The sequence below is a fragment of the Arachis duranensis genome, chromosome 6 (assembly GCF_000817695.3).
Source record: "Arachis duranensis cultivar V14167 chromosome 6, aradu.V14167.gnm2.J7QH, whole genome shotgun sequence".
NCBI lineage: Eukaryota > Viridiplantae > Streptophyta > Magnoliopsida > Fabales > Fabaceae > Arachis > Arachis duranensis.
This window is the reverse complement of record NC_029777.3, coordinates 10,964,838-10,986,365: the sequence shown is the minus strand read 5'-3', so window position 1 is coordinate 10,986,365 and position 21,528 is coordinate 10,964,838. Positions and strand designations below refer to the sequence as shown.

General features: G+C 39.0%; 2 protein-coding genes and 1 pseudogene across 2 annotated transcripts; all 3 read right to left on the bottom strand.

The window, feature by feature from the left end:
• Positions 1-2,344: 2,344 nt before the first annotated feature.
• LOC107492550 (disease resistance protein RGA2-like) lies at positions 2,345-4,943 on the bottom strand (annotated as a pseudogene).
• Positions 4,944-7,843: 2,900 nt separating this feature from the next.
• Positions 7,844-9,382, bottom strand: LOC107492617 (probable ribosomal protein S11, mitochondrial). The gene is made up of 2 exons (XM_016113652.3): positions 9,196-9,382; positions 7,844-8,810 (listed from the first exon to the last, which is right to left on the bottom strand). Exons 1-2 carry the CDS (start codon positions 9,317-9,319, stop codon positions 7,990-7,992), a joined length of 945 nt encoding a protein of 314 aa, XP_015969138.1. The 5' UTR covers positions 9,320-9,382; the 3' UTR covers positions 7,844-7,989.
• An 8,267-nt stretch (positions 9,383-17,649) lies between these two features.
• Positions 17,650-21,528, bottom strand: LOC107492551 (uncharacterized). The gene is made up of 2 exons (XM_016113593.1): positions 19,111-21,528; positions 17,650-18,960 (listed from the first exon to the last, which is right to left on the bottom strand). Exons 1-2 carry the CDS (start codon positions 21,526-21,528, stop codon positions 17,650-17,652), a joined length of 3,729 nt encoding a protein of 1,242 aa, XP_015969079.1.

Here is a 21,528-nt window from a genome sequence, read left to right as displayed (position 1 = left end):
GGGTTATCAATTTGTTAATTACGAGGCTGCTGCACTAAGGAATGGGAAGCAACAATGAAGATTTGATGAACGCATGGTTGGCAAGGTATAATTGTTTGCGGTTTTTGGATACAACTGGTTCTATATTTAAGATTTTACCTCGGTCAATTGCTCAATTGAATCAGTTTACATGTTTCTCCCTCAGGAATAACACAGAAATAGAGACACTCCCTTCCACAATTTTCATGCTCGAAATAAAGTTTGCAAGTTTTGTATATCAGTGAATGTCCAGAGCTTGAAGAAATACCAAGTAGATCCGACATGATCACAGAGAGATCTGCAATTGTGAGCTCTCTTGAAGTTGTATGTATTCATGCTTGCCATAAGTTGGAGTCTGTTTTTGCAGGGATAAAATTGCCTACTCTTCGGAAGTTGAGAGTCTAAAATCACTGCAACTTGATATCAACCATTTTCCTCAGTTAGAGACTCTAACAATCGTCGGTTGTGCCAACTTGGAACTGTCAGATATACATCCGGATAAAAACTCCATCTCCAAGTTAAAATTTCTTTCTCTTGAGTGTTTGCCACAGGTGGTACCTCACCTGGTTGGATTCGGATTCATGGAGCTGCAAGCACGTTATAGTACTCGAGGGTTAAAGATTGCAAGATGCTGGAAGAACTTCCTGAGTGGTTACCAAGTATGAATGTCCTGAAATCTCTTTGCATCATAAATGCTCCAAAATTGATGTCTCTTCCTAATAATGTTGATCGCCTCACAGTCCTTGAATCTCTGGATATGATAGGTTTGTCCTAGCTTATATGAAAAGGAAAATTATAGGTAGACAATGAAAATATTAAACAATGTGAACAATGAATGTATCGGATGTTCATTTTACTAGGTGTGCGGATGGTTATTCTAATATTAAGATTTAGGTGGGTAATTTAGAGATGTAGTGTGTTTTTATTTGATTGGTGATTGTTCATATTGTTCAAGAAAGTCATTGGTTACCTAGCATTACCCATGTGAAAATATAATCCACAAGATATCTCGCATTTCACATGTGCATTTTCATTGTTGATCTTGAAGATCTGGAGATTACTTGATGGAAGTGGACAGTTATTGTTTCTGAATGTAATTGATTATTCTCCTAGGTTAGGCAAAGTTTTCTCTTAGGTATTATCTTCTATTAATTGTATATAACATTGATAATGATACTCCTCCAGTGGATTTGTAGTGCATTGGATGCAGGGAGCCTTTGTGGCTGTCCTTATAGATAATATATTACACTTTTCCATTGAATCAGATAACATTCGTTTTGTCACCATAAGCAGTTTGATATCTCTTAAGCAGATAACAGCACATTGTATGATCCTGAGAAATTCTTAATAACTCTCAATAATTTCAAAAACCAAAAGAAAAAGTAGATGTGACGGATGGAAGAAAAAAATAAAGGATATATGATCCATGAAGGATATTACACACAAAATTACCATCCATTGTGATTATTTGCAACTAAATACTTTGTTGTGAACATTAATAACCATCTAGATCATTGTTAGCTTGCCTTGATGAATAACAAGTATTAAACCGCTGCTGCCTGCTAGTAAGAGAAGTAGTTAATCACTTTAACTATTGTATTTGTATTATTCATTTTTGACTAATTCTGTTCTTCCTATTGTTCTTTTGCCTTTCTATTCCACAAAGAATTCTGGCAGCCACCATTTCTTTCTTATTCTGTTCTTTCAGATTTTCAAAATTAACCAATATTATTTGGTTGTTAGTAAACGGTGCTACATTTTGTTATACAATCCCAATCATGATTTTCATTTTGCAAGTTGTGAATGTATACGAATATGCTCTCATATATGTATGCCCCTTATTTGAAATGGTAACTTTATTTGGCAGACAATTTCAACCAAGACAAACATTTAAATCAGATTTAGTAAATTACAGTATATGATAGAGAAAGTTCCTCAATTATTACAAAAACCAACAAACAAAAACTGAAACAATCATCAAAGACATCATCCAAAATGAAACGAGAACATTAATTACACATCACGGAGCAAGAAAAACACAAGACACTTGAACATCAGTCTTGATTGTCACATTAAATCAAATAGTGCTATCTACTTCTTCCATAATTTCTTAATGTTCATTGTCTATTTGCTCAAACATGTTAAACAAACTGGTTAAAATAAATTAAAACAAAAAAGCTTGATTTCTCATAGATGTCCCTCCCTGAGGTTGTAACTTTACATTTAGTTAGTAACAAATTTCAAAGAAGGCAACACTAAGCAGAAGTGTCTGAATTGCAGTTTGAGAGGGAAAGAACAATACAGGAATAGAAGACACAAGCTAAAAGAGAGGTTGTCATAATGTCGTACATCAAACAGACAATCCAAGTGCAGTTCTGATCAAGTGTACATTATGGAAAACAAAACAAGAACAACTATTTAAAATGGAAAACTTGAACAAAGGCACTTATAGTTTAATCTCGGCAATAAAGACTTGGATCTTCCTCCAATTTTTCTTCATCTTCCTTTTATGATGTCTTCTTGATGTGAGATATCTCCTGCCAATAGTCTACATCTTGAGCTGGTGAGTCGTCTGTAATCTAGGACAATCACTGATTTGGAATGATTTAAGTGCTGGGCGATGAAGGTCACTGGGGAGAGACTTCAAATTAGGACAATTTGTTATTTGAAGAGATTTCAATGAACTTGGATTTGACAGCCATTCAGGAAGTGACTCCAGCCTGTTGCACTCTTTAATAGCCAAAGCTTCTAATGTGCTTGCCGATCCTTGAAAACAACTAGGCAAGGTCTCCACCAGCTGTGGCAAAGAATGAAGATAAAGGACTTTTAGTCTCAGGGTAGAGTTCTGCACTTCCTCAGAGAATTCCAAATCACTACACTTGTTGATTACCAAAGTCTCCAGTTGAGGAAAATGGTTAATTAATATCAAGTGGTAAAGACTTCAACCTCTCACAACTATCAACCTCCAAAGTTCGAAGATTAGGCAACTTTCTCCCTACAAACAAGGACTCCAGCTTGTCACATTTTTTAATACATAAAAATTCAAGAGAGCTCAGCTTTGCAATGTCACTCTCAGGCAAAACAGATTGCTTTGTGGTTATCCCCAGTTGTCGGAGATTGATCGAATTTCTCAATTCTTGTGGCAATATTTCAAGCTTTGTGCACCCATCAAGAAGCAAAGATTGCAAATTTAGTAGTTTGCAAATTGAAGCATTCAGCGTCTGAATTTTGGTATTGTTTCTGAGAGAGAGAAATCTTAAATGTTTCAACTTAGCAATGGAATGGGGCAAAGTCTCATAAGTAGAATCACTCAAATCCAAAAATCGCAAGGATTTGTATCTAGATATCCATGCATTCAACAAAACTTCATCCTTGGCTCCCACTCCATGAACAGGAGATAGTATGGTTCTCACACGAAATATTCCTCGTGAGAATAAAATGCCACGCAAATCATCTTCAATATAAGATTGATGCAGAATATTTCCTGATATATTTTGCATGTCTGAACTGACTAGCACGCATTCATTTCTTGCAACAAGTAATGCGAGATCATGAACTAAATCATGAATTTGAAAATAAAAGAAAGTGCCAGAGTCTTCAACAACCTGAATGAAATATCTGGAACTCAACAACAACAATAACAAAGCCTTGTCCCACTAAGTGGGGTCGGCTACATGAATCAAACGACGCCATTGTGCTCTGTCATGTGTCAAATATCTGGAACTCAATTCACTCAAATATTGATTTGAAACATCTAACAAAGTTTTACCTTGGCTTGGCAGTAGAAGCAAACCTAGAGCCCCCCCATAGACAAGCAACATCAGAACTAAGAAAAATATAACCCTTTGGATAAAGGGAGAACAAAGCAAAACATTGCTTCAAATAAGTTGGCATTTGATCATAGCTGAGTTTAAGTGCAGGAAGAATGCTTTCCAAATTCCAAATATCATTAGTTCTCAGTGACTCCCACTCATGCTTGGTACGATTAGAAAGTAGTAAACTCCCCAGTGCTCTGATGACCAAAGGAAGCCCTTTACATTTTCCCACAATTTCTTTTTCAATCATAACCAAATCTGAGTGCTTTTTCTCTTCCCTGTTTCTGAAGGCACATTTAAGAAAGAGAAACATTGAGTTTACAGTACCCATCATAGAAGCAACTTTAGAACTCCGTGTTGTCAAGAGGAATTTACCACCTTTATTTCTCATTTCAATTAAAAATCTCAGCTCCATCCATTTAACACGATCTTCATTCCATACATTGTCCAAGACAAGCAGGAACTTTTGACCAGCAAGCGTATCTTCCTATCAAAGGCTCCATGTCCAATTCTTTTAAATTCAGTTGGCGCAAATGAGTTGATGATCTTAACAATCAATTGCTGGATATCAAAGTCCAGAGAGACACACACCCACAATTTCAATGGAAAAGACTGAATTACCCTCTCATCACGGAAGACAAGCTGAGCAAGTGTGGTCTTTCCTACTCCTCCCGTCCCCACAATGGGAATAACTGGGATACGTTCGTCATCATCTTCAGGATTCTGCTGCATTAGGAGGTCTATGATAAATTCTTTATCGATCTCCCGTCCTATCACATTCACATCTGCAACAACGGGAGAGGTCGTTTCCCTGCTCCTATGCAACCATGTCTAGTCTCTTCTTCAGTGACTTCATTTTTCGAGGTTGTGAAGAATTGCTGTACCTTGGAGGCTCTATATCCACATGATTGCGTATTACTTGGGTTTGAATATCATCAAGGAAGTCGTCAGCATCGTCAGAGGTCGGTTATTTTCTTGCTTTCTCTCAGCATCCAGCAGCACAGATTTGACCAATAAAAGAGTGTCCTTCAAACGGATTTCATCAAGTGCAGGTGAAGCAAGTTCTGCTATCAGTCTCTCCATGATGCCGAAGGGGACAGGTTCCGCCATAGTTTCTGATACAAGAGGACCAAATGGTAGTCCAGAATGCTCGAAATGTGAACCAGGCTACACAATGAACCTTAGATATCAAAGTAAATAATAGCATGTATGTTATTAGATAGCTTATCTATTATATATTATTAGAATTAAATTTCTTTAATTAATAGCATGCATATTCTTTTAATATTTTTTATTTGATCAGAATAAATAAATTGATTTTGCTTTAATTTGTCTTATGTATACTTTGACTATAACTAAATAATTATATTAATTATTTGATTTGACTGAAATAAATGAATTGATTTTGTTTTAATTTATATTAACTACTCCTCCATGTCTCTATTGCCAAAGGAACTTCTTTGCATTTTTGCACAATTTCTTTTTCCATGGTCACCAAATTCGAATATTTTTCCCATTTAACTAGCAAACATAATGAATCTTGCAAAGAAAGGCATTCCAAATTGTGGGAGGAAAGGGTACCCAATATGGAAGCGGTCCTATGACTGTGTGTTGTCACTAGAATTTTACTTCATTAGGCACCTACTTGAATTAAATCCCACAACTCAACCCATTTCTGATTCCACAAATCATCTAAGACTAGCAGGAAACAATGTCGTAGCTGACTAGTTGCTGCATGTCCAATTTTTTTTTTAATTTCTGTTGGTCTGGCAGAGCATCAATAGAAGCAAAATCACTAGTTGACTTAATTATAATAAAAGAATATTGACATATTTTAATATGGCAAATTAATAATATAAAATATAAATTATAAGTTATATATAAAGTGAGAATGGTAGAGAGAAATAGAGAAGAGGAGAGGTAGATAAAAGGATAGAAGAAATGAGTTTATTAATTTGGAAAATAAATATTTTATTCTAATTTTAATAAGAGGATGTTATGTAACATATTTTGATTGTTAAATTAGTAATATAATAATTTTATAAGAAAATATTTCATTCTAATTTTAATGAGAGGATTGTGACATATTTTAGTTGTTAAATTAGCAATATATTATAGCTATATTTTAATTTTAATTTAATTTTAGTTACAATTAAAGAATGTCATGATGTACATTTTGATTATTAAATTTGTAATTAATCATTGATAATGATATACAAGAGAGATAGAATAGATGAAAGAATGAGAGAGAGATAGAAAAAGAAAAAGAGTGAAAAATACTAAAATAGAAAACTCTTTAATTTAGAAGAAAAATATTTGATTTTAATTGGAATAAAAGAGTAACATGTGACATATTTTACTTGTAAAATTAGTAATATATAATAGACAATAATTTTGAATAATTTTGAGAAATGAAAAAAAAATAAAAAAGCAATAATGGAAAAGCCTTTTCACCTAGATAAAATTAAAAAAAAATCATATTTATAAAATTATATCAATATAAAATCTATTACATACATATCTTCTTTCGTAATATATGTAAATTGCTATAAAAAAAATACAATTCATATACAAACAATAACGCTTACTATGTTGAAATAATATATATGAATTGTGATAAATGATGTATACATGTAATAAATAACAGTTTAAAATAATATGTTAATTGGTAAATATGATATTTTTATTTTATGTAGGTTAAAAAGCTAATGGAGATGGAAAATAAAATAGATATGATCCATGAAGGATAAATAGCTAAGGTGTGTTCTCACATAGGTAACTACTGGCTATTTATAGTACTAGTGTGTTCTCCACTTATTCTTTCTATTCCTCTTAGAATTCTGCCAGCTACCCTTTTTTTTTCTTATTCTGTTTTTTCAGCTTTACAAATTTGATCAATATATGATTTGATTGTTAGTGCACAGTGCTTTTTGTTATACAATTCCTTTTATTTTCATGGTTTCATTTTCAAGTTGTGAATTTATGAATTCTAATTTGATTGAATCTGCAACATGTCAAATCAAAGCAGCTAACTCTACTGTTCTCTAATTTTTCTCATCCTCTTATTTTTTTAACCTTTCTATTACTCTCTAAAACAGCTATACACTCTTTATGTGTTCTAAACATTTTAAATCAGAATAATGTGTTCCTAAAGTTAAATTTCAAAGGATATAACTTTAAAATTGTATTCCTGTTATCAAGATTTATATTATAGCATCCTTTTATATGATTAAAAATTTATATTTTAATGCATTATGCTGCAAAGCAAAAGTATTAAAATTTGGCCAATTCTACGGTGCCTTTTATTTGGTGCCTAACTTTTGCCTAAATTACTTTTTATAATAACTTTAAAATATTTAAAATTTTTTATTTTTATACTTTTAAATTTAAAATTAATTATTTAACCTATTATAGTAATTAGACAATATTTTTTTAAAATTTTGTGTTAATTAAGCCCACCACTCTAATCTATATCATCCAACTTTTTTATTATGTCATCTATGCCAATCAAGATTTAAATTTAGAATTCTAAGATTGACATGTTTATATTTCTAAAAACACTTCCACCCGGTACAAGATTTGTCACATGGTTTTTGTTCATAACTACGTACTGCATTGAATATATACTTGACAGACAATGATAAATATATATAATTTGATATGATCATGCTTTTTTGCTTAACCCATCAACATTAAAGTCCTTTTCCTTCTAAACTGCAAGACTTGGTAAATAGATAATCATTGTTAAGCTTCAAATTTTCTTTGAAAAATACCAACTTGTAGTACCTAACCATTCATAATTATTGATTGCAACCCAAGGTTCAAAAGTAAAAAATTTTGGTGGAACTTTCATGAATCAAACTTGGCATTTCAATGTTAGAAATAACATATGGCTTCAACAGTATCATCAAAGAAAGTCTTGTTACCAAAAAGAGTCATGTTAACTTTATCATCAATCTGAATTATGCAAAACATGGTGTCATGTAATCACACATGTAAAAACTAAGGAATGGTAGAAAAACAGATCAACAAGTAACAGATCTATAACCTAAAATTGAGAATGATGTAGCCCCATCAACAACATAAAGGGAACAACAACAAAGCATTTCCCATACTGCTACAAAAACTCTTTATTGAGCCATCAAACTAACCAAATCTAAATTCGTCGTTTCCTTGGGAGTCGGCAACCATTATGAGGCTTTCTAGTGGTATCTTCAATGTGAACAACCGGATTTCTACTTTTGTCCGCTCGAGAATCCAAAAAACCCTCCAACCAGCTCATTATTGCTTGCCTTTTTCTCCTGAAATGAGTAAATCCGTTCACTTTCATAACAACAGCTTTCAACCCCAAACCCCTTGCCCTTCGCCCGACAACCTCTGAAGTTGCCTCAGCAGCATACCTAGCAAGCTTCTGCCCTGATTTCATCTCTTTCACGGAACCAACAGAGCCGCTAAGCTTTATGTTCCCTTTAGAATCTGTTACGGTAACAAACGTGTTGTTCCGCAGCATCTTTATATGAACAAAATCGGCGTCTCTCTCAAATTGATTACTGTAAACCTGAAGATGATCCTGGCCATCTTCATCTATAACCCCTCTCACAAAATCCATAGGCCTGGAACTCTTCTCAGTCTCAGTCTCACCATCATTCTTATTGCTTACATTAAGATTCTCCCTATCCCGCATAAAAAAAGGACGAGTACCCGAATCACGGCCAAAACCCCTCCGATTCTGAGCATAATTGGCACCTCTTGAGTTTGAGTTCTCTCCATTCTGCATGAAAAAAGGAAGATTATCCGGTTGACGGTTGAAACTCCTCTCATTCTCAGCACCACTTCCACTCATGTTCCGCATGACACTATCCCGGATGGCATCCGGTAAAGTTTCATTCCCACTTCTCGAGTTTTCATTTAATCTATCCCGCATCGAAAAGGGGCGATTAGGATCCGATTCACCAGTTGAAAATCCTCTAACATGCTCTGCAGCATCAAAATTTCGAATAAGACCCCATTACACTCATGACTAGTGACTACCCTAAAAACTAAACCCTCACTTGCAAATTCTGAAACGGTGAAACTGATCCAAGACATCCATTTTCAATTTGCAACCATTTGAGCATTCCAATTCGACAATAACAAATAACAATTGAAACTTCATCTAAAAACACAGTAACCATAACGTTTTGCACAAATCCATATCAAACAACTCAGGTTATAAACTTCCAAACACACAATTCATCAACCAACCAGAACACTCACCCTAAACCACTAATCAATAAGCAAAATTTCTAACCAATAAGATCGAAATGCCATAATCCATGGATGGGTTAAAAATTGAAAGCAAAAAAGAGAACCAGGAAATTACCGATGTGGTTTTGCAACGATCCTGAGAAGAAGGCAGAGATAAGAGACGGTGAAGGTTTGGGTGCGACGAGAGAAAAGAGAGAAGATCCACGGGCATGGCGAATCGAAGAGAGATAACGATACATAATCAAAGATTAGGGTTTTCAGAGTTTTTCCTTCGTTTTTCTTTCTACCTCACTCACACTGAACCACAGCTCCATCTTACTGTGTTTCGGGTCGGGTCCCATACCCATTTTATGTGTTTTTTAGGCCCAACATTCTCATTCAAAACGCCCAAAAAGAACCTCCTTTGGATTGTAAAAATTAGTGTCCAATTTAGACAGTAATATATAGATTAAGAAATAATAAAAATTATTTTTTAATTTAAAAAAAATTAAATGATTGAAAAATTATTCTTATTAATTTGTCTAAAAAATATTTATTAATTTTATTTTTATACTCTACTTAATTTTTTCACAAGAAAAAAAAGTAAAGTATAAAATACAAAAATTTAAAATTTTCTAATTATTTTAGGTAAATACTTACTTGTACACCCAGAAATAAATTACTATTACTAAGACACTTCATTTAAATATTTAACAATATTTAATGTGTAATGATTCAAGCCCATGTCAACTCTTTTTATGTTCTTGAAGTTAGTGTTCTTCATCCAATTATGTAAATGATTCCCCTTCAAAGTTCAAACAAGATGACATTTTGTAGCACCCAAAAAATTCTTCTACTCCATTCATGAGTCTTGAGGCTTTTACCAATGTCAACTACCTCTACCTCTTTTAAGAAATGAACCTTCAGTCCAACTTGACAACCAGGTAAATAATCTTATATTTGAGTGATGAGTTTCATTTATGAACCAAAATAATAAAAGTAAAAATATAGTAACTCTTGTGATGTAGTTTTTTCATTGTTCTTGCCAATTGATGGCATCTTCTTTTGCCATTTTTCACGTACAATTATGCTAAGTATATACTAAAATTAATTATAAAAATTAGTTATTAGCATAGAATACGCATAAAATTTTTAGAAACACTGTTTTATATTTCTCAGATGAATTATTATTGATTTAATAATTCTATTATATTTAATTATCATTGCTAACTATTTCCTTAGTATAGGATACTAACATAGTATCGGCCAACTTCTGCCAACTCTTATTTATATTTGTGTTTCATGGAGGTGTGTTCGTAGATGTGTCTAATAAAAATGTCTTTTTTTATAACTATGTTTAATAACTGTCTTTTTTCTGAATGTGTCTCTTTATATATGTATTTAAAATATATTAATTATTAGACACATCCACGAACACACTTCCATGAAACACAATTATAAATAAGAGTTGGCAAAAATTGGCAGATATGTTGTTGGTAACGTAGCGGAACCGTTACTCTAAAATAAGAATACTACTAGTTTTTTTCATATATGTATGTCCGGATCCAAACTTAATGTTATTTTGTAGAGAATTTTAACTAAAAACATCTAAATTAGATTTATTAACTTACAATATATGATAGATCAAAAAATGTTCCTCAATTATTAAAAAAGCAACAAACAAAAACCGAAACAATTACCAAATACATGCTTCAAAATGAAACAACAACATTAATTACACATCATGGAAGTGGAAGCAGAAAAATAAAAGATTCTTCAACATCAGTTTTGGTTGTCATAGAACTCCTCATCTTCCATTAGCTACTCCTCCATATCTTCCAAATGTCAGTATGCCTGATGTGGGATATTTGGTGCCAATACTCTCCAACATGTGGCTCATACTTTCAATATTTTATTCAATCATTTTACTTGATAATCTCTTATAGTTAAGATTCGAGGTAACAATGGACATCAAGATTTGGGTATCTAAAATTTACTTGATAATCTCTTATACATTTAGACGGTTCTGTCTTTTTATTTCTTCTCGCCTATCTTCGAGCAATCATGATTGAAACTGCCCTTGTGAACATTGAGGAGTCACTAATAGCAAAGATTTCTTCTCCTGCATATGCAGAAATTTGTAATTGAAATAAATGAATTGATTTTTTTTTTGGTTTGCATTATTTTTTGTTTTATGTATTTTGATTAATAATTTTTTAAAATTTTATAATTTTTTTTACCGAAGATAGAAAGACTCAAACTCGCAACTTTTTAGGTGAATATGAGAAGACTATGCTATTTAAGTTATAAGTTATAACTCATTGGCTTTTAAAATTTTATAGTTAATTATTTATTTGATTTAATTAAAATATATTATTGAGTTATTTAATATTTTGTTTGATCACAATAATTATAACTAACCAATTATATTAATTATTTTATTATATCAATTATTTAATTTAATTAATTTAAATATATGTTATTTGATTCAATCTATTATCACATTAATATTTGAGTGATTAAGTTCTTGTTTACCAAAAGTTTTTTTTACATTTTTTTCATAATCTTAAATATTTTAATTTTAAATTTCAGATTTTTATTCATTGTTTATATTTCTTTTTTTATTTTAATATCAAATCTAATATTTCTATGAAAATTTTCTTTGCAATTATTATTTATATGGTCACTACTAATTATAGGGTCGTGAATATTTTTTCAACTTATCAAAAAAAATAATTTCATTATTTTTTTTTATTTTATCTATTTCTACATTTTATAATTTAGTTAAGATAAAAAATCATATATGTTATAAGAAAATTTTATTTTTTATTAATTATTTTTTTATTTGATAATACTTTTTTTTCTCCTATGAAGCATTATTTATACTCTTTAATTTTTTTTTATAAACCATAAAACATTATTATTTGTCATGGTGTTTTATCTTTTTTTATTTCTTTTATTTTGTTTCTATTTATTTAAGTTTTTATAATTTTTTATTATAAATTTTATCATTTTATCTTATACAAGTCAATTTATCATAATTCTTCATATGTAGAGTATTTAACTATTTAAATTATATTTTTTACATATTTAATTTTATTTTTTATTTTAGAAAATTAAGTGATGAAGATCTTTTTTATCTTTTTTGACTTACCTTCTTTTTGTACGGATTAGAGGTGGCAAAACTTGATAAAATTATGAAAGAATAGGGAAAGCAAAGAAAGAATTTTTATTGATTATTGATTGATTGAATTAAACATTATGAAGGTAAAACTAAGTATATATAGAGCATTAGTCTATGAAAGATAAAAGATAAGATAAAGATAAGATAGAGATAAAGATAAAGATAACTATAAGATAAGATAAAGACTAAAATTATAATTGAATTTGTGTATTCTGTTGGGCTGAATTTGTGGGTCACAAGACTTCTTTATTGTTGTCATGGGCTAATATAGAAGAGTAGTTTAATAAAACTTTTCAAGATACAAAAATTTTTGTAAGTATTATCCCAAATAGATATTCCCGAAGACGAGAAATTTTTTCCACAAAAATAAAAATAGGAAAAAAAATTTCTAAGACAATTGCGGGATCCGAATGAAAATCTCGGAAATAGATCCTCTCCATTTTTTTTGTCACTGGAGAGAATAAAGTGTAATCTCCCACCTTTAATTTTACAAGTGGGACCAGCAATAAATGAGAAAGAGAATATATTGAATGGTGAGATCTTCCACTGGATACCATCCAGTTTTTTTTCCACCGGAGAGGATCCATTCCCTGTCCCGTCTCCCACGATCTCTAAACAATACAACACAGTCTTAATATTTTAGGTATTCCTATAGGTATCTAAAATTCTAAATAATCTCATTTATTATATGTATATTTTGTGTTAAGACTTATTTTGTTTTTCTATATTATGTTGTGTTATTTTAGTTTTTAAAATTTGGGTGTTAAACTTTACCTAATTTAATATTTTAAAATTTAAGATAAGATGTATTTGTATGTTGTTTCAATGTATTATATATTTTTATTTTTTTTTTTAAAAAAAATATTTTATTAAAAATTTGTTTATGAATATAGAAAAGAAAAATGGGATCCTTGTGGATAGAAATGGCAACATGCACTCTATCTATAGGTATTCAATGCGGTCGGATAGAATTGCCAATTCAATCCGTAGCAAATAGGGTAGGGTGCGGGTGCCAGGTAGGGTTCTCGTACGGGTTGAGTAGAGTGCGAATTAAGCCTCAACCCTACTCAACCAACTCGCACCCTATATATGTATATATGTTATATATTTATATAAATGAAAATACGTTTTCAAGTTGTGCTGTTGTCGGGTTCCGGACAGGTAGAATTCACGGGTGAAAGAGTGAGAACGCCCTGACCTTGATCGCGCTGGTCGCAGACTTCACGAGCTGTCGAGCACTTGCCCTGGTGAGAGGATGAGGGGGAGGGCCACCTGCAAAGACACTCCGACGCTCAAGTCAGCTAATGTGCAGGCGGAGGAAAATGATGTGGAAAAGTGACGTACCTCGGGGGAAGAGCCAATCTTCCCCTTATATACGTCAGTTGTGGGCCCCTTGTGAGGACAGGCCCATATCCCCAAGGACATTGTCCTGCAGCCGCGTGCAGGTCGTACAAGACACGTGTCCGAGTCGTTCGAAGGGCGAGGAGCCGGGTCGGGTGGAGCTCGGGCCAGGGCCGACCCGTCTGGTGTTTGGGCCGGGCCGTAACAGTGCCCCCACGCGCCAATGGTAGCCGTGGGAGCTACCAATGGCGTGTTGTCTCGTTTCTCACTTGGGGTCGTCTGGTCAGTTGTCCGTGATAAGGACGTACCCTTTACGCGCGTGTCCTTTGGTTGCGCCAGCAACCGTTTTGTCGCATCGTTCCCCGTGCCGATCATTAAATGCTCGTAATGGGTGAAAAACCCTGGCTGAAAAGACTGTTCTGCCCCCAGACGTTTCGCGCTTCCTGGGACAGTTTTTAAACGGGCCAGTTTAAGCAACCCTTTCTTTCTTTTGCCACCTTCTCTTTTCTGCCATCTTCTTACTCCCAAATCTCATCATTTCTTTGCTGTGCTGTTTGTGCGCCTCTCCCTTCATATCTTTCTTTAACGCTGCTCTGCCGTTCTTCCCCTAATTCAGGTAATTTTCGAATCGCACTCTCTTTTATGCATTATTTTGCATGTCTGTTGTTTGGTTTTTTGTTGTTGTTGTGTAGCTTTTTAATTGCGACTAGATGGGGGGAAGTACCATTCTAGGGTAGGCTTTTCTTGTTCTTTTCGTGTTTTAGTCTCGATTGGCCTTAGTCGGGAAGTCGTGGGGGTAGTGTTTGTGTTCGGCCTGAGCAACCGATCTCTTAGACTGACTGGATGGTCCCCCCATGTAGGTATGGCTCGCACGGTTTCCCGGGCTTCCGTTAACCCCGCGGCGTACGATCCCTATGCTTGGGTCGTTTCCGACTTGAAGGATTCGCCTAACCAAATGGGCGAGGAGGAGCTTACCGAGTTCCGACAAGCCGGGTACCTGTGTGGAGGGTCTGACGAGGAAGCCAATTACGACGTTTTCATCCCGGCTCCTCACGAGCGATTGTATGAAATCAACTTCCACCACCCCCGAGTCGCCGACTGGATTTGGTTCTACAAGTCCATGTTCACCCAAGTCGGCGTTCGTATCCCGTTCTCAGCCTTTCAAATGGCGCTTTTAAGTCGAATTTCCGTGTCGCCGTCGCAGTTGCATCCGAACAGTTGGGCCTCGATCCGCTGTTTCGAGATGGTTTGTGAGTACCTCGAACTGCCGGTGTCCGTAGATGTTTTCCTCTTCTTTTTCAACCTCACAAACCCTTCCAAGGAGGGGAAACACAAAAAGGGGTTCATGTCCTTCCGGTCTACTCAGGGTCGGAGGATTTTTGGTTTGTTTGAAGATTCCTACCACGGGTTTAAGGACAAATATTTCAAGGTCCGCCCTGTTAAAGGTCGTCATCCCTTTTGGTTGTCGTTGGAGGGAGTACGGCTCATCCCGACCTATTGGAGTTTCGGGGCAGGGTCCAATACCTTTATTAAGGTAACCTATAACGGCATGTCGGCAGTGGATAGGCAGATTGCCGAAGTGTTGTGGCGGTCTTTGGGAAGAACCTAGTGAATCCCCACCTCCTTATGGGTGACCGGGAGTCCGGTCGTAATTATATTTGTGAGAAACTTGTACTTTTCCCTTTACCTTTCTGTTTTTACTGATACTTGGTGGCGATTAACCGATCTTCTTTACTTTCCTGCAGTGGAGATGTCTGCGTCGGTGACGGGCCTTCCCAACTTGTTCCAAACTTTCCTCTGTGCCAGCGACGATGAAGGGGATAAAGAAAAATCTGCCGCCGAGAAGTCCGCAATTCCTCCCGAGGACAAAGCTACCTCATAGCAAGAGGTCGCAGTTGATGGAACCGGGACCTCGACCCAAGCCGCCCAGGTCGAGGGCGAGAAAACGGTTCATGCCTCTCCCTTCCGCGAAGTGATAGGCACCGGGGGTTCGTCGTCTGCCCCTGAGACCGACGATGGCGTGGAGGAGGTTCCTAACCCCAAGAGGAAAAGGAAGATGTCCTCCAGTCCCGAGGGGGTCCTCACCGTTATGGAGAGGAACTTTGATGCTGGGAACTTCATAGATTCCAAGCTCATCCCTGGTACTGAGGAGTACTTTCACGAGTCTTCCCTTGCCGGTCAGGTGAGATGGATGTACCGTACTCTTCTGCGGGGCGCCGTGATAGCCCGGAAGGCTGAGTTTGAGCTGTCCGGGATGGAGTCCCTTCGTAGGAGGTTAGAAGCTAGTGGGAAGGCCAATAATGAACTGAAAAGTGAAGTTGAGACTCTCCGGGAGCAGCTGACCCAGTCAAACGAAAAGCTTGACGCTGCCGAGAAGAAGGCCACTGCTGCCGAGAAGAAGACTGCCACTGTTGAGGAGAAGTTAAAGGATTCGGACGCCACGGTTTCTCGTCTTGTTGAACGTGAGATGACTTTGGAGAGCCAGGTAGGCGCAACGCAGAAACGGGTGGCCGAGATGGAGAAGGAAAAGCAGGCCGTGGAGGCCGAATTAGCAACGTGGAAGGCTAAGTACAAAGATGTCGTGAAGCAGGGGAAGGGTGCAATTTTGGCGACCGAGGAGGCTCTTAAGGCTCAGGTCAAAGTCATTGCTCCCGAGTTTGATACGTCGGCGATTGGAGTTCTCAAAGTTATTCAGGATGGCAAAGTCGTCGACGCCCCCAAGAAATGAATCTCTGTTTAGAATTTTTGTCTAGCCGTTTTGTTTTGACTTGTGAACAATTTTAGTTTTAGCCATTTTGGCTTGTGAACAATTCGATTTTAGCCGTTTTATTTTTGCTTGTGATCAATGACCGTTTTAATCGTTTGCTCGAGTTGTCGTGATAAACTTTTCCTTATTCGTCTGGTCGTGTTTCCGTTTCTATTAACCGTTTTTGGTTTATTGTCGTCATTTATATCGATGGCCCATGGCTTTTCGTGTTACGATGGTGGTTGACGGGTTCCCGGGGTGATCAGTCCCAGGGACGCGCGTCGTCGTTGGTCGTGATGGGGTGGTTTATCTGGAAAATTGAGTGACAAAACAGGAGAGAAAATTTGCACAAGTATATCTTATTCGGTAATCATGTAAAGGACTCGTAAGTTGCTATGAGAAGTTCAAAAGTTAAATTTGCAAATTAACTACTTAGCTAGCCTGGTCGACTTGTCGGGCCATTCTCTAGGAGTAGAATCTTCTTAGGTTGTCCGCGTTCCATGTTCTCGGGACTTCCTTGCCGTCAAGCCTTTCCAACTTGAATGCTCCTTTTCCCATCACTCTTTTGATTCTGTAGGGGCCTTCCCAGTTCGCCGCTAGCTTGCCTTCTCCGGGAATCGGTAAGCCGATATCATTTCGCCTCAAGACGAGGTCGTTTAGCTTGAATTCCCTCTTAAGCACTTTGGTGTTGTAACGCAGGGCCATTCTTTGTTTTAGCGCTGTTTCTGTCAAATGGGCCATTTCCCTGGCTTCATCTATCAGGTCTTTTTCTACGGTTTCCTCCACTCCTTTCAAAAGTAATCGCGGGCTTGGTTCTCCGATTTCCACGGGTATTACTGCATCCACCCCGTACGTTAGTCGGAAGGGAGTTTCCCTAGTGGAGGATTGTTCGGTAGTTCGGTAGGACCAGAGAACCGCTGCTAGTTCGTCAGCCCAAGCACCCTTTTTATTGTCCAACCTCTTTTTTAGCCCAGAAAGGATAACCTTGTTGGCGGACTCCACTTGTCCGTTCGTCTGAGGGTGTTCTACCGAGGAGAACCTTTGCCTTATACCCAGGCCATTGAGAAATTCCGTGAACTTTTTGTCAGTGAACTGCGTGCCATTGTCCGAGATGACGACTTCCGGTATCCCGAATCGCGTTATCACCTGCCTCCACATGAATTTCCTGCAATTGGACGAGGATATGCTAGCTAGTGGTTCGGCTTCTATCCATTTGGTGTAGTAGTCAATTGCGACTATGAGGTATTTGACTTGCCCAGGGCCGACTGGGAAGGGCCCTAAGAGGTCGACTCCCCATTGAGAGAATGGCCGGGAGGTCGTTAGCAGCTTAACTCGGAAGCCGGCGCCCTGGCAAAGTTGGCGTTCTGTTGGCACTTTACGCATTTTTTCACAAACTCTTTGGAGTCCGCCATCATCGACGGCCAATAGTATCCGGCTCGGAGTAGTTTCCTCGCTAAAGCCTTGCCTCCGATGTGGTGCCCACAGCAGCCCTCATGGACTTCCCTGAGGACGTAGTCCGTTTGGTCGGGATGTAGGCACTTCAGTAGGGGTTGGTTGAGCCCTTTCCTGAACAGCTGTCCTTGGATAACGGCGTATTTGGCCGCTTCCCTTCTCAATTTTGTCGCGTCCTTTTGGTCACTAGGGAGCTTGCCGTGTTCCAGGAAGTCGGTGATGGGATCTAGCCATGAAGAACCTAGGCTTGTCATGTGCAGTGTGATTGCTGGTTCTCTCGTCAAGCCTTGGAGGAGAGACCGGTTCCCCTCTCCCGGCTTCGTGCTGGCTAACTTTGATAGGAGGTCTGCTCGTGTGTTCCTTTCTCTAGGTACGTGGTGGACCGTGACCTCTTCGAACTTTTGGCTTAAGCTTTTAACCTTTTCCAAGTACTTCTGTAGCAAAGAGTCTTTGGCTTGGTAGCTACCGTTTACTTGGGAGGTGACGACTTGGGAATCACTGCATATTTCTATTCTTCTTGCGCCGACTTCTGCTGCTAGGGTTAGGCCTCCTATAAGGGCCTCATATTCTGCCTGGTTGTTCGAGATGGGGAACTCGAATCTGATCGACTGTTCGTATACAACTCCAATCGGGCTTTCCAGGATGATCCCGGCACCTCCGAAGGTCTGGTTGGAGGCTCCGTCCACATGGAGCTTCCACCGTGTGCCCCCTTCCTCGCTTGCGTCCCCCGTTACTTCTACTAAAAAATCCGCCATAGCCTGCGCCTTGATGGCTTGCCAGGGCTCGTACCGTATGTCATATTGGGAGAGTTCGATGGACCAAGTCATCATTCTTCCCGCCAGATCGGGTTTTTGGAGTACTTGCCGGATCCCTTGGTCCGTTCTGACGAAAACTTGGTGACTCTGGAAGTACTGCTTCAACCTTCTTGAGGAAGTTAAGAGTGCCAAAGCTAGCTTTTCCAACTTGCTATACCTTAATTCTGCCCCTTGCAAGGCCCTGCTTATGAAATAGACTGGCTGTTGAGTTCTCCCGTCCTCCCGCACCAAAACTGCGGCCAGGGCTTCACTCGTTATAGCGAGATATAGGTATAGTGGCTCCCCGTCCTTTGGCTTCCCGAGAACGGGTGGTGCCGCCAGGATTTCCTTGAAGTGCTGAAAGGCTTCTTCACATGCGGGCGTCTACTCAAACGCCATCCCTTTCTTCATGAGGTTAAAGAATGGCAAGGCCTTTGTTGCCGAAGCTCCGAGGAATCGAGATAGTGAGGTCAACCGCCCTGCCAACCTTTGGACGTCCTTGATACAACCCGGGCTCTTCATCTGGAGTATTGCCTGGCATTTCTCCGGGTTGGCTTCTACCCCTCTCTGAGTTATCATGAATCCCAGGAACTTGCCAGCTTCCATGGCGAAGGCGCACTTTAGGGGATTCAGCCTCATACCGTGTTGACGGAGAGACGCGAATACACTTGCCAGGTCGCTCAAGAGGTCGTCAGGTCGTGTTGTTTTGGCCAGGATGTCGTCTACGTATACTTCAACTGTTTTCCCTATGAGATCGTGAAATATCCTGTTCATCAACCTTTGATATGTTGCCCCCGCATTTTTCAAGCCGAATGGCATTACCTTATAGCAGAAAGTTCCTCCTGGCGTTATGAACGCCGTCTTGTCTTCGTCAGGACGGTGCATCGGTATCTGATTGTAACCGGAGTAAGCGTCCATGAAACTTAGATACCGGTATCCCGCCGCGGCATCGACGAGTGCATCTATGTTGGGGAGGGGGAAGCAATCTTTGGGGCATGCTTTGTTAAGGTCAGAATAATCCACGCACATTCTCCACTTGCCGTTGTGTTTTCTCACCAACACCACATTCGAGAGCCATGTCGAGTAGTCCACTTCCCGTATGAAGCCCGCTTCTAGGAGGTTGGCCGTTTGCTTGGCTACCTCCTCTGCTCTTTCTGCCGACATCTTTCTCCTGCGTTGAGCTACTGGACGTGCTTCCGCCTTGACGGCCAAATGATGTGAGATGACTTTTGGATCTATTCCCGGCATGTCGGCTGGAGTCCAGGCGAACAAGTCCCTGTTGGCCCTTATCATTTCAATCAAAGATTCTTTCAATTCTTGTGGGAGGCTCTTGTTAACGAACGTGAACTTTTCCTCTTCGTCACCAATTCTAAACTTCTCCAGGTCCCCTTCTGGTTCTGGCCTCGGCTTGTCCTCTACTCTGGCATCAAGGTCGGCTAAGAACACGTCGGATGCCTCTTTGGACTTCTTTCGAAGGGAAAGGCTGGCGTTGTCACAAGCGACCGCTGTCTCGAGGTCTCCCCTTATGGTCCCTATGGATCCATCATCGGTAACGAACTTCATAACTAGCAGCTTGGTGTTGATTATGGCTTCAAAATCGTTGATTGTTTTTCTTCCCAAGATGATGTTGTAGGCTGTGGAATCTCGGAGGATCACGAACTCGGCCATCGCCGATCTTCGGCCTTGGGTTTGCCCCACCGAGATTGGTAGGGATATGACTCCGTCCGGTTTGATGAAGTGGTCGCCCAACCCGATGACCCCGTGCTGGTGAGTCATCAGGTCGGCATCCTTTAGCCCTAGTGCGTCGAACACGTTGCGGAACATGATATTTGAATCAGCTCCCGTGTCGACAAGGATCCGTTTGACGAGGCCGGTTCCCACTCTGGCCGTTATGACCATGGGGGGGTTTTCCGGGGCGTCGCTGAACCATTGGTCTTCGGGGCCGAAAGAGATGGATGGGGGTTTTTTAGAGCCCTGCGCCGGCGGGGACGAGATCGTCAGGACCTTAGCGTCTTTCTTGTGTGCCGACCTGGATTTTGGCGCAGCGTTTTTTGCCGTTACCACGTTTATCACAGTGAGGCCGTGGTCTCTGTCTTCGGGTTCTTGTCGCCGCTTGGCTGAACGGGTCTTGCCTTCTTCATCTTGATCGCGATAACGTCTCCTCGGCTCCCTGATGAGATGGGAGAACGCTGCTAGCTTTCCTTCCCTTATTGCCTGTTCCAATGCATCTTTTAGGTCGAAACAGTCCTGCGTTTGATGGCCGTAACCCTTGTGGTAATCACAATAAAGGTTCTTGTTTCCTCCCGTACGGTCCTTGAGTGGTCGGGGCTTCGGAAGGATTCCCTTCTCAGCTATTTGCTGATAAACTTCCACGATGGGGAGAGTGAGTGGAGTGTAGTTAGTAAATTTTCCGACCCGAGGGAACGGTCTGGGTGCCTTGTTTGATGCCTCGTCCCTGGCTTTTTCTTTTGCTCTTTCGCCGTTGCCTGGCTGCCGAGCCTGGTTGTAACCGGACTGCCGCTTATTGGCGGCCACGACCCGGCTGACTTCCTCGTCGTTTATGTACTCCTTGGCCACCGTCTGGATTTCATGCATTGTCCAAACCGGTTTCGTGGTAAGGTGTTTTCGGAAGTTCTCGTTGAGGAGGCCGTTTGTCAGGCAGAGACTGGCCACCGAGTCGGTTAAGCCGTCGATTTCCAAGCATTCGTCGTTGAACCGATCCAAGTACCTCCTGGTCGGCTCTCCTTGTCTTTGGGTTACCCCTAGAAGGTTGATAGGATGCTTGGCCTTTGCTATTCGCGTTGTAAATTGGGCCAGGAATGCACGGCTGATGTCTGAGAAATTGTAGATGGAGCCTTGAGGGAGGTCGTTAAACCATCTGATCGCTGGTCCTGCTAGGGTTACCGGGAAGGCGCGGCATCTTACTTCGTCCCCTACTCCCTCTAGATTCAT

What these genes read in the sequence shown, in the direction of transcription:
- LOC107492551 (XM_016113593.1), bottom strand. Translation starts at nt 21,528, where the DNA reads ATGAATCTAGAGGGAGTAGGGGACGAAGTAAGATGCCGCGCCTTCCCG. An exon ending in CCAACCCGGAGAAATGCCAG is followed by an intron (nt 18,961 to 19,110) that starts GCAATACTCCAG and finishes GCGTTTGAGTAG; the next exon opens with ACGCCCGCATGTGAAGAAGC.
- LOC107492617 (XM_016113652.3), bottom strand. Translation starts at nt 9,319, where the DNA reads ATGTATCGTTATCTCTCTTCGATTCGCCATGCCCGTGGATCTTCTCTC. An exon ending in ATCGTTGCAAAACCACATCG is followed by an intron (nt 8,811 to 9,195) that starts GTAATTTCCTGG and finishes TTGATGCTGCAG; the next exon opens with AGCATGTTAGAGGATTTTCA.